This window comes from Westerdykella ornata (genome assembly GCF_010094085.1).
Source record: "Westerdykella ornata strain CBS 379.55 unplaced genomic scaffold EI97scaffold_10, whole genome shotgun sequence".
Classification (NCBI taxonomy): Eukaryota; Fungi; Ascomycota; class Dothideomycetes; order Pleosporales; family Sporormiaceae; genus Westerdykella; species Westerdykella ornata.
Genome location: NW_022986860.1, coordinates 633789 through 646002, shown reverse-complemented (window position 1 = coordinate 646002; position 12214 = coordinate 633789). Strand labels below are relative to the sequence as shown.

General features: G+C 53.6%; 4 protein-coding genes across 4 annotated transcripts; 3 read left to right on the top strand and 1 right to left on the bottom strand.

Moving 5' to 3' along the window:
* Nucleotides 1-295: 295 nt before the first annotated feature.
* Nucleotides 296-3033, bottom strand: EI97DRAFT_494104 (DNA replication licensing factor mcm5). Its single transcript, XM_033802380.1, has 3 exons — nucleotides 2633-3033; nucleotides 2457-2583; nucleotides 296-2407 (listed from the first exon to the last, which is right to left on the bottom strand). The coding sequence occupies exons 1-3, from the start codon at nucleotides 2776-2778 to the stop codon at nucleotides 509-511; spliced, it is 2172 nt and encodes a 723-aa protein (XP_033654108.1). The 5' UTR covers nucleotides 2779-3033; the 3' UTR covers nucleotides 296-508.
* A 1351-nt stretch (nucleotides 3034-4384) lies between these two features.
* Nucleotides 4385-6798, top strand: EI97DRAFT_44398 (phosphate transporter). The gene is made up of 7 exons (XM_033799866.1): nucleotides 4385-4721; nucleotides 4771-5130; nucleotides 5178-5336; nucleotides 5387-6322; nucleotides 6390-6488; nucleotides 6543-6593; nucleotides 6645-6798. Exons 1-7 carry the CDS (start codon nucleotides 4646-4648, stop codon nucleotides 6683-6685), a joined length of 1722 nt encoding a protein of 573 aa, XP_033654107.1. The 5' UTR covers nucleotides 4385-4645; the 3' UTR covers nucleotides 6686-6798.
* A 443-nt stretch (nucleotides 6799-7241) lies between these two features.
* On the top strand, nucleotides 7242-9011 carry EI97DRAFT_433397 (MFS general substrate transporter). Its single transcript, XM_033798382.1, has one exon. It carries the CDS (start codon nucleotides 7564-7566, stop codon nucleotides 9004-9006), a length of 1443 nt encoding a protein of 480 aa, XP_033654106.1. The 5' UTR covers nucleotides 7242-7563; the 3' UTR covers nucleotides 9007-9011.
* A 173-nt stretch (nucleotides 9012-9184) lies between these two features.
* Nucleotides 9185-11943, top strand: EI97DRAFT_398455 (uncharacterized protein). Its single transcript, XM_033796395.1, has 2 exons — nucleotides 9185-9800; nucleotides 9854-11943. Exons 1-2 carry the CDS (start codon nucleotides 9296-9298, stop codon nucleotides 11497-11499), a joined length of 2151 nt encoding a protein of 716 aa, XP_033654105.1. The 5' UTR covers nucleotides 9185-9295; the 3' UTR covers nucleotides 11500-11943.
* Nucleotides 11944-12214: the final 271 nt, after the last annotated feature.

The window sequence follows — 12214 nt, the reverse complement described above, 5'->3', positions numbered from 1 at the left end:
AAGACCGAGAAGCGGGATGAAGATGTAACTCGGTGTGTACCCATTCTATACACGTGGAGAGGTGTGGCCTGGTGGACGCGCAAGAGGGAACTCTAGTGGGGTTCATTGCTATGACGTCAACGGGACTTTCTAGCTTCCTTTCAGGTGGGAAATGTGCAAAAAGGAAGAACCATAATTCAACATGGTGGTGAGTTCTCATACATAGTTAAGTATCACAGGTCACAAGAGGATGAAACAAGCTTTCGCATGGTAGGTCAGCTGTGTGGCCACCCAAGCAATATAGTGGTTTTGATTGGATGGAGTGGGACTGACTATTGACACCTACGCAACATTGAATGTCATTGGACAACCGTTCTACACGTAGTCCACCTCAAAAGACAGCTAGAACCGAGATGGTGTAAAAGATGTGTAAGTAGACTACATAAATCCGTGTTCGTGATTGCCGCACCCTAGCCCAACGCATATCCACACCGCAACGCCATGCCAAATGCGCGCAACATTCCATCCTTCATGCACTACTCCTGAACACGACGGCCCCTCCGTTCCTCCACCGAATCGTCTCCCTCGCCGCCATGACATGCAACGCTCTACTAAGCGCCTGCTCACTATACCCCTTTGAATCGACAAACTCCCTCTTGAGCGTCGAAAGATTTACCTGCCAACCAATCGGCATCCGCCGCCTGAGTTCCTCCTCAACCCTATTCACCTCCTCCATGAGCTCCTTGGAACTCTGGCCCTCGCCATGGATAACAGCGTCCATTGTCGACGCCAAAAACAGCCTTATCGCCTCATCAACGTGTTTCTCGTCCGCAACAGGTGACAACTGCAACTTGGCCAACGCCTCCGTGATACGGATAATGGCTTCGAGTTGACGCACGGTGATAGGGATCGAAGACCGAGCATTCGCATCCATCTCACTTGCATGGACTTGCTTGCGAATCGACACGAAATGGGACGACAGTTTCTCCGCTGCCTCGGGCGATAGCCGCGGTGCGCATTTCTGCCGACAATACGTAATGTAGCGTTTCATCTTGTCGATTGGGATTTCCGCTTGGATGGGCTCCTCAACGCCGCGGCCGCCCATGGCAATGCCCATGACGTGCTTGGCTATGCGCTCGTCGCGGCCGCGCTCGTGCTCGTCGCGCACGATGAAAATCATGTCGAAGCGGGACAGGATGGTGGTTTGGAAGTCGATGTTCTCGCCGGGGGTCTTCATGTCATCGTAGCGGCCGAAGATGGGGTTGGCGGCTGCCAGGACCGAGGTGCGGGAATTGAGAATCGTGGTGATGCCAGCTTTGGCGATGGAGATTGTCTGTTGTTCCATGGCTTCGTGTATGGCGACGCGGTCTTCGTCACGCATCTTGTCGAACTCGTCGATGCACACAACGCCACCGTCGGCGAGCACCATGGCGCCGCCTTCGAGGTAGAATTCGCGCGTGTTATGATCGCGTTGGACAGAGGCGGTAAGACCGGCGGCAGAGGAGCCCTTGCCAGAGGTGTAGATGGCAATGGGGGCGACTTTCTCGACGAACTTGAGGAGTTGGGATTTGGCGGTACCCGGGTCGCCCAGGAGGAGGACGTTGATGTCACCACGGAGTTTCATACCATCAGGCAATATCTTTTTGGAACCACCCATCAGAAGACACGCAATTGCCTTCTTGATATCTTTACTTCCGAAGATGGACGGGGCAATGCAATTGGCGAAGGTCTCGTAGAGGTCCGGCCTCCTACTCATCTCCAGAAACTCTTGCTCCTCCTCTTCGGTAAACACAGCGTTGCCTTTGGTGCTGTGGTCAACATCCGCGTGAATACCCACAGCGCGAATATAGGGATTTCGGATGGCTACTGCTGCGTTTTGCGACCGCTTGGAGCCCTTTTGCTGGTAGATAGAGAACACTCCCATGATTGTGCACCGAGTACCAGGAACGACCCGGTTGGCAAGGTAGCGATCCGCAGAAATCAGGATGTGACGGGGCAGCTCACCAACAGGCACTTGGTCTGGGGCCTCTTGAAGCTTCAGCACCTGCTGATCTATGAACTGACACCGCTCATGTAGCACAAAGTATGGATCCAGGGGACATTTCTCCGAATTATCGCCCTCTGTTCTCGTCCTGGCACATGTCCGAGGTAGAGAAACTCCTGTGAATCCACCTGCCACCGGGAGGATGTCTTCGTGGCCGCAATTCCGGCAGCGAATGGCCAATGCAGTCGCCTTGGATGACAACGTTGAAGCACCGATGACGATGCCAGGTATCCGTACAAGTCGGGAAACATGTGATGCTGTCAGGTCGCGGATCGATAGCTCGGAGGCTGAGGAGTGGAGCAGGAGTTGGTGTTCAGGGAGTTTAATGGATTTTTGCGAGGGGTAAACGATGCGCTGCGTGCAAATCTTCAAAGCGGCCTCGAACTGGTCTAAGTTAGTACAGCTAGAAAGTTAGGCCTCTGGGTTCACGTACGAGGGGAATGATCTCCGCTGGGTCCTGGGAAAGCATATCTGCCAGCTCGTCGTTGTAGGAAATGAGGTGAGCCATGTCAATGTCGCAGTAATACTGCTTGACCAGCACATTCTCCCGAATCTGGTCTCTGTGAACTAATTAGTGTCGAATGAGACGAGGGTATCAAGGAAGTCTACCTGTAAATGAAGACATTATCAAGGTGGAAATCCATGACGAAATCCACCAGGGCGCTCTGGATTCGAGATGGCGAACTGCCATCATTCCGGTCGTCGCCATGCTGGCTCCCGAAGAGACTGACTGTGTAAGTACTTTGTCGGTCCATTGTGCGCGCTGTACGAGAAGTTCTGGTGGGCAGAGGGGGTGTTGCTGGCAGTTCGTATAGCGCCGGTGTTGAGGGCGCGAAAAGGCGCGTCGCGTCGCGTCGATCGCTGCTTAATCATCACATCAATTAACTCCATGTATAGGTTAGCGCGTTTCTTAGCTCTCTCAACGTCAACGAGTGCACGATCAATCACCCTCATAGTTCCACCACACTCATCGCACAACGTTCCTTACACCTCAAATCCCGCCAAGGCGCAAAGACAGGTTGTATATGGTCTCAGGACGTTTTTCTGAGGCCTTGCTTGCTTTATCAGCCATCAAGTTGTTGCTGGACCGTTGTTCTATAAGTGGAGATGCCTGAGCGGAGCAGACAGCAGGTTGATCAACTGATCTTAATCACTAGTCCAGGAAACGACAACGAGCCGGAACTCCCTTCTCTTCTTCCATCAGGTTTTGTGCCCTCAGGACAACCGAGTGGCCTGCAATCAAAGCCTAGTTGGGGAAATACAAGTATACACGAGCAATCCCCAGTGGAAAGAGCTATCTATCCGGGTTAGACGACTCGCCAATGGTACGACTTGGTTGCTCATGCACTTTGCCCTGGGTTCCCCGCACCGTGCAGCTACCGGCTCCCTGGTCTCCTGCGTGGAAACCCAAATCACCCACTGGGTCGGCATCATGGCGCCATTTCAGCACCTACAAAGTACGGAGTACTTCCACACCAGGTGTAGCTTCATGCGCGTATGTGTAGGATGCTTTCCATTTCCTCTCGTTCCCACCGCTGCCATTTCTGTTCGTCCCGTCCATTCCGTTTCTCATGTCCGCAATCGTTCCAGTCAGTTTATATACACTTTCCTTGCCCTTCTTTGGGTACGAATCAGCGATTCCAGCGATTATGATATATGCCCTCAAACTGGCCACTTTATCGTATCTGCATTGCGAAGACGATTCACAGGGAGAGTACTCCGTAGAGTGCGCCGCCTCGCTTCTCATGTCCCTCGATTGCCTTAGTGCCTGCTGTCCGCACGAGAGCGAACCCATCTGTTTGTTCACCTTCAACCGTCATTGGACCGAATCTTCCCGACTTGAAAACTACCAAGGCCAACACGGCGCCGGACATGCAGCTCAATTATTTGGTGTTGTGATACGGCAGACTCGTCGACAGCGATGATAGAGCCAGCACTGAGAGCACATGGCTCGAGCACACGCTCCCATTGGCCCATAGGTTCCGCGAACGAAGCGTTGAGGCGGCCGTGGCGCGTGGGCTTGGCGTGTCTTGGCGACCCGAGCCATTCCGTTCCGCAAAGGCGAATGCTCTTCCGTTTTGGGACGAGTCCCTCTATCATCCCCCTGCTGAAGGCACGCACGTCAGAATAATAATGCCTCTGGCTTCATCGTATACAGTATGCCCGCTACCTAGGTAGTGGGTTCGGGTGCACGCGACCACGTCGGCCTTCATATGTTATACGATGTTGGCTACTACAGTTGTCGGGAGGGATTGCTACGTCTTAACCATGCTCGCTTCTGACTTGAAGCTTCGCAAATGCGGCGTATGCCCTAATTCTATGCTATTGTCTGGGCCACGCCTCTTTGGAGAACAAGCTCTCGTCCACGATAGAGCGACCGCCATACCAAGACCATACCAAGACATCAGACGGCTCCCGACTATGCAGAGAGGATTGTGAAAAAAGCACATGCAATATCCGAGTCCTTGATTGGCTCGTATTCCCTTTGCTGGCGTCCTTCAACCCCTCGTGCCTACTTACTCCGGATCATGCGAGCTGAAGGCGACCACTATAAATTTCAGTCACCTCCAGTACCCTCCCCGGCTGCAGCAGTCTAACTTGCCGGTACTCAAACCACCCAAGATGGTGAAACTTCCGCAGTACGACTATCTCTTTGCCATAGGCACCATCTTTGCCTTCCTCGATGCTTGGAACATTGGTGAGCCTCAACATTACACCCTCTTTTCTATGGACTCTAACACTGCTAGGTGCCAACGATGTTGCCAACTCCTTTGCAACATCTGTTGCTTCCAGGTCACTGACCCTCAAGCAAGCAATGTGCATTGCTACCGTCATGGAATTTGCGGGATCCGTGTCGGTGGGCGCACGTGTCGCAGAGACCATCCGGACAAAGGTCGTCGCCGTCGACCTCTTCAAGGAGGACCCTTCCGTCCTCATGCTGGGTATGGTCTGCGCAGTTGTTGCATCTTCCATCTACCTCACCGTTGCCACTCGCCTCTCCATGCCTGTCTCGACCACGCATAGCATCATGGGAGGAGTCATCGGCGTCGGTATTGCCGCGATTGGAACCAATGGCGTGAACTGGGGTTGGAACGGTGTCTCCCAAGGTAAGAACATGAACACTGACCCGAAAAAGTACGCTGACAACGTGTAGTTTTTGCTGCATGGGCCATTGCTCCCGGTATTGCTGGCGGATTTGGCGCCACCATCTTCCTCATCACGAAGTTTGGTGTCATGCGCCGCAGCAATCCCGTACGCAACGCGTTCTATGCTATCCCCGTGTATTTCTTCGTCACGGCTGCGCTGCTGGCCTGTATGTGTCATCCCCGTGGATGCCGCGTGCTACAGTTAACCCATTCTCAGTGCTCATTGTGTGGAAAGGAGGCTCCGCCAGAATCAAACTCACGGACCCGGAAACGGCCGGTGTCATCATCGGTACTGGCGGCGCTGTCGCTCTCCTCGTCGTGGTCTTTTTCCTCCCATATCTTTACCGCAAGATCGTCAAAGATGATTGGACACTCAAATGGTGGCACATCCCCCAGGGGCCCCTTCTTCTTCGCCGCCCCGAACCGGAACCACGGCCGGAAGGGGTTCAACCTATACAGGACTACTATGCCGGTCACCTTACTAAGGAGGAACTCGAAGCTCAGAGAGCCGCTCAAGGCCATTCCAACGACATTGAAAAACACCCTGTCTCTCTTCAACTGCAGGTTGATTCGAATTCGGACGGTGAGCCTGCAGGGAGCACCTCGCAGGAGCCTCCTCGGGCTCAACTGTCCGTGCCCAAGGATGGAACGAAAGCTCCTCCTCCAGGCCCCTGGTACTCTCCGGCCGTTGCATTCTACTATGTCAAGCGAGCTCTCCTGCATGGCGTAGAGCAAGATGTTCTTTCTGCCCAGAAGAAGCGAGACTTGCTCTCTGGCGACATCGACAAGGTGCATGCCCATGGTGAACACTTCGACAACAAGGCCGAATACGCATACAGCTTCCTACAGGTCCTGACGGCCGCAACGTCTTCCTTTACCCACGGTGCAAACGACGTGTCCAATGCTATCGGCCCCTACACGACCATTTATTTCATCTGGTCTACTGGGAAGCTCAGCAGCAAAGTTCCAGTACCTTATTGGATCCTGGTCTTCGGGGGTGCCGCAATCGTCATCGGGTTGTGGACGTATGGTTACAATATCATGCGCGCTCTGGGAAATAAAATCACGCTTCACTCGCCGTCTCGTGGGTTCTCAATGGAACTGGGAAGTGCCATCACCGTTATCATGGCCACTCGTCTCAAGCTCCCTATCTGTAAGTCCTATCTTGTCGCAATGGCAGCTTTAGTCAACTTGCACCTGTCCCTAACGACCACCTACAGCAACAACCCAGTGTATCACGGGTGCCACTGTTGGTGTGGGTCTCTGCAACGGCACCTGGCGTTCCATCAATTGGCGGATGGTCGCCTGGATATATCTAGGTCAGATTGTCCTCCCTCCTAACCTTCTAACATTCGTCCTAACTCTATCCCTAGGTTGGATAATCACGCTCCCCGTGACGGGCATTATCTCTGGATGTCTCATGGGTAAGATTATCCCATCCGATCACCTCGATAAGCGGATCTAATCCATAGCAGGAATCGTTCTTAATGCGCCTAGGTGGGGTCAAGGCTTCTAATCTAGTTCTTTGGATAACCCATAGGAGGACTGTCTGGTGTGGTAACGCCGTAACACGGTTTCCCTAGAGCTATGCTATCCCCCGCTCTCCCCGACTCCCTCTTTCCTGCAACCTATGTACCACGTCGGTCACGGACAGTGAGCCTGTTGATTCGTCTGCTATACCCAATCTTGATACCTTGCATATGCACAGAGAGACTGCGAGAAGCTCCCGCACTACTCGATCATGGAATGGAGATTTGTCGGCTACCTAACAATGAATGCTCACGCAAACGCTAAACCGAAAAGGGTATTCCGGTGCGCTCAAAATTCATGTGTGAGAGTCTCGCTAAGTCGGGTATCTTTCAGAGAGTCCAACGTGGAGTATCCTCTTAATATTAGAATATCATTCAGACTTCAACGATACTGCAGTGTCCACGGTGTGGACAGTACTGTGGCCGCGGAACATGCACATCGACGGCCGCGGAATGGCCGAACGGAACAATTCCGATTCTGTAAAGTTGACACGCCTTCCAGGAACTTTGTAAGCGTGGTTGTCGAAAACGCTTGCACGAATGAGGCGGAAATACAACCTAGCGCGCTGGGGAATTGCTGTTAACCGGGAAAAGTTGCCGCATGGCCAGCATCCGCATGCACTGTGACGGTATTCTTTACGGTGTGGTCTTCTATTCCCGATTGTCGGCCATTCGCAAAACGTCTGTAGCTGCAGTCATAATCTGTTGCTTGATGCAATTCTCCACCCACCCATGGCCTGGGGTAACGTACGTCGACTAGGGAAAATGGCTGAAGATCTAGGATTTCGCCTTTCGACTTTTCACCCTACTCGTATCCCTCCCTTCGAAAGCCTCCAAACGGTGTACAGTCGGCCTTCGGAACGGAATGTCTGCATCCGCTGGTCCACCGTCCGAAGTCCATTTGGAAAAAGGTCTAACGGAATCTGATAAAAGCAGAAGCACCCACGAGCACGAACGTGGACATCCTCGGAATGATTCCATCAACACGGTCTCACGCCCTTCTTCGCCGATTGAAGTGTCATCGGTCTACAACCAACCCAACAACAAGAGCACCCGCAGCAGACTCGCTCGAAAAATTACTATTCGCTCCAATGCCGATGTCATTGACCCTGGACCGCCTCCCGATGGCGGCCTCAAGGCCTGGACGCAAGCTCTCATGGGCCACCTCGTTGTCTTCAACACCTGGGGGATGATATCCGCGTTTAGCGTCTTCCAAGCCTATTATACTTCGGAGCTGGGACTGGAACCCTCGGCCGTATCTTGGATTGGCTCGGTGCAGATGATGGGACATTTCGCTCTGGGGATATTCACCGGCCGGGCCTTTGACGCTGGATTGTTCTACTGGCTTGTCATTCCGGGACTGATATTAGGTTCGCTGAGCATGTTCATGACATCGTTGTGCGACCAGTACTGGCAGTTGTTCCTTGCCCAGGGATTGCTCTTCGGACTGGGCTGCGGGTTGCAATTCACCCCTTCAGCATCCCTGGTGTACACATATTTCTCGTCGAACAAGGTCGTTGCTCTGGCCATCGTCGCTTCAGGATCCGCCACTGGCGGCCTCATCTATCCCACCATTGCACGCCAGTTGATTCCGAAGATTGGCTTCGCTTGGACTACGAGAATTACCGGCTTCATCATGCTCGCAGTGGGATGCTGTTACTGCTCGCTCCTGCGACCGCGGTTACCCCCTCGACGAAGCGGTCCCTTGCTCGAATTGTCCGCCTTCAAGGAGGCCCCGTACACGCTCTATCTGATTGGCGTCTTCCTAACCTGTCTGGGGCAATACTTCGGATTCTACTACATTGGCTCCTACTCGTTGCAAGTCGTCGGCGTACCCTACGACGTCTCAGTGGACCTCATCATGATCATGAACGGCGTCGGCGTCGTCGGCCGCATCCTCCCCGGGTACCTCGCCGACCAGTACTTTGGCGGCTACAACACGCTCATCCCCTTCGTCTTCGCCAGCGCGGCCGTCATGTACAGCTGGACAGCCGTCAGGACCACGGCCTCGCTCTACGTCTTCGCGGCCATCTATGGTGTCGCGTCTGCGGGGTTCCAGGGCTTGTTTCCTTCGGTGCTGAGTTCCCTGACGAAAGACCTGAGTAGGGTCGGGGTGAGGAATGGGATGGGGTTTTGTATCGTGGGGTTTGCCGTGTTGACGGGGCCGCCTATTGCCGGGGCGCTTGTGCAGAGGGGAGGATACTTGACGGCGCAAATGTGGTCGGGGAGTATGATTGTGGCGGGGGGTGGTGTGTTGGTGTTGGGGAGGGTGGCGAAGACGGGGTTGGTGCTACGAGCGAAGGTGTAGGTTTGATGATTTCTGTCCTTTTTGACTGGAATGAGATGGTTCATTCAGCGTCGATGACTTGAATATATGTAGTATGCCCAGGTGCCAAGATTCCCCACGACCAACAAGCTCCACGCTTTCCACAGCGCGTGCTTCACACCCCGCGTCCACGCTTAGCCTGATACGTCAGAACGACGGACATTTGCCCCACCCTAGCTCCATCTCCAGCTCCTCGACGACCTCACCTCTTGCACCCTCTCTGATAAGTTATTCTTCAGAAGACCTTCTTTTCTCCCCGAACCCGACCGCTATGTCGGAGGCACAACCTCCACTGTACTCGCCGTTGCTCCAGCTCCCTGACGAGCTCCTCGTGGAGACAGTTCGATACCTAGACTGCAACACCCTCTGCTCCTGCGCAAGAACCTGCCAGCGGCTGCAGCGGATCTGCGAAGACGAAATCTACTCCGATGTCAAACTGCGCAATACGGACCGTCTCCAAGAAATATGTAACGCTTTCGCTCGGCGACCCCGCCGCGTGCAGGCAGTCCGCAAGCTCGCCATCCTCTACAAGTATCATGAGAGAATAGCTGGGACCCTGGATGACCGGCAGGTACTCAATGAAAGCATCAAGGACATGCGGAACCTGCGGGAGTGGTATATCGAGAGCCCCTTCGACAATTTCAGATGGGGAGATGCTGGTGGAGCGGAATGGGTGCAGCGGGACATGGAGATGTTCAGGCAGGCGCTGGAAGGCGCAAGCCTTCCCAAGACTCCGAAGGAATTGGAGAGAATTGGTCTTGGTAACTTGCAGAAGCGTGTGTGGCGTCCAGTGTTCTTAGCAAGTCCAGTGACGACTAATTGAGCCCAGTGACGATCCATTCGCATGGTACCTCTGCCGATTTCTGGTACTTAGGCGCATTCCACTGCTTATTTAGCCATCCTTCACTTCAATACCTTCATATATCTTGCGTCGCTTTCCCCGATGACATCCCGCAGTTAGAGCCGTTCGCCAACTCCACGCCCCTCACGACCCTTATCTTCGACGAGTGCGAATTGACGCCGGGAAGCCTCGAACGAATCCTCAAGACACCCAAGTGGCTGAAACATCTCACACTCGGCGAGAACTGCTCGAATATTAGGCGCAGCAAGGGCCCCGATCCCAGATTGACTCGGAATCCTGGTGCAGCAATGCAGGCACTGCAGGCCGTTGCAGATTCCCTGGAATCTCTAGCCCACTATGACCCGTCCTTCTACCTCACTCTGGGTGGACGTGCACCTCGCATGTACCTCAAAGGCGACGGTATGCGCAACTTCCATTGCCTGAAGTTCCTCGAGTGCGATGAGCTATCGTTCCTCCATCGAGCCATCATCATGAACCACACACTTGCGCCGCCCAACCTGGAGACCCTCCGGCTGCAACACCATCGACGTTGCAGCGACGACTATTTTGACGAGCCGGGCCTTCCCCAAAGCGAAACATATGTCGGTATACCCAGCCTAAAGACCCTGGAGTTCGTACAACCCATATTAGCCCCTGTTTTCACCCCATACGCAATCGCGCGATATATTTGCGAGCCCGATTGCCTGCGGGAACGACATAGCTTTGCGTACGCGCTTTGGAAGCATGGGATCGACGTCGTCCTGTATGCAGAGCTGACGCGAAAGGGCGGCGTCATTCCGCCCTATCTTGACGGCGAGCCATTGCCGGAGCTCATGCCTGTCTACAACTCGAGGAAGATTGGCTTCAATCGAGTGCCTCCTCCTCCGGGAGAAGACACCGATCACGAAGAGGAAGAAGAGGAGGAGGAACCAGTTGTTCCGGAGGATTGGCGTGAGGAACTAGCCGCCCAAGGGGAAGCTGAATCGACCGCAGACAAAGGGGACAAGAGCACCAATACTACGGAAGAGTCGGATTACCTGAACGACGATCACATCAAGGCGATCCGAAACGACGTGTTCAATAAGCTGAGGAACTACCTCTCTCGCGTGCACAGCTATCGCGGTCTCACCATCCCTCGGCATATCATCCAGGAGGGCCACCCTGAAGGAGAGCTTCTCCAATTCGTCCTCGAATCCGAATCCGAATCCGACTTCGACGGGTTCCACGAGGAGAGCGATGATGACATTGATCACGACTTTGAGGACCACGACTTTGACGAGCACGACTTTGAAGAAGAGGATGAGGATGAAATGGAAGTGGATGAGTTTGAGGACGACTTTGGGACTTTTGATGTGCCGCTCGATATCGGGCCGTTTTATGCGCATCTGCTGAATCAGTTGAACGCTGGGGCGTTTTCGAATCCGATGAACGAGGGGGAGGAGGCGGGCGAGGAGGAACAGGAGGAACAGGGTACGCAAAACGGGGATGGAGATGGGGATGGAAATGGAGATGGAAATGGAGATGGAAATGGAGATGGAAATGGAGATGGCGAGGGCGGTGATGGTGGAGACGAAGGTGGAGACCTTGATCTTCCCCCATTGATCAATCATGCTGGCAATGTACAAGATGATTAAACGTTTGGCAGGGTAGCGAAAGGGCACTGCGGAAGGCTTTCGCTCGGTGTAGACGGCTTGGAGGTTCGGCCTCGTGGTTGCTGCGAGATCTGAGGTTTTGTCAAGCTTGACACGACCGTAGTGTTGCGCTTTTCAAGCTCCGAGCCGCAAAGTCCTAGAAGGAAGACTGGGTAGAGCCGGAAGCGGATGTTGCTGATGTGGTAAACCAGAAACATCGACTTCGTCTCTCGACCTAAGGGTGGGCTCTGTTCGCGTTGGTGCGTCCTTACGGACGGCCATTCTTCCTGTCCTGGAGATGGGCGGTTATCAGCGTAGTACTATGTACACAGTTGTGGAGACAATAATCTTGCGGAGTACATTCAGCCATAGTTAATCTCAACGATATCGGTCGTCAGGTTTGTACAGGTTGACTATATTTTCAGGGCAAAATAAAAGAGAAAGATTAGGAAATGTGATCAGCTATGATCACAGATGTAACAAGTATGCATCTAGAACCCTAGCAGATTCATTTACTGTGTACCACCGGTTCGGCTGCCATCGACTCTGGACCACTACCAAGGTCGTGCACACGTGTTGTTGAACGACCCCACATTCTCGAACGTGGACATGGGGCATGTGCCCTCGTAACGCTCGGGCCCCTCCAATATGCATAACCGGACCAAACGGTTAATACTGTGTAATTCTGCACTTTGGGTTGATTGGAAGAGAAGAGCTA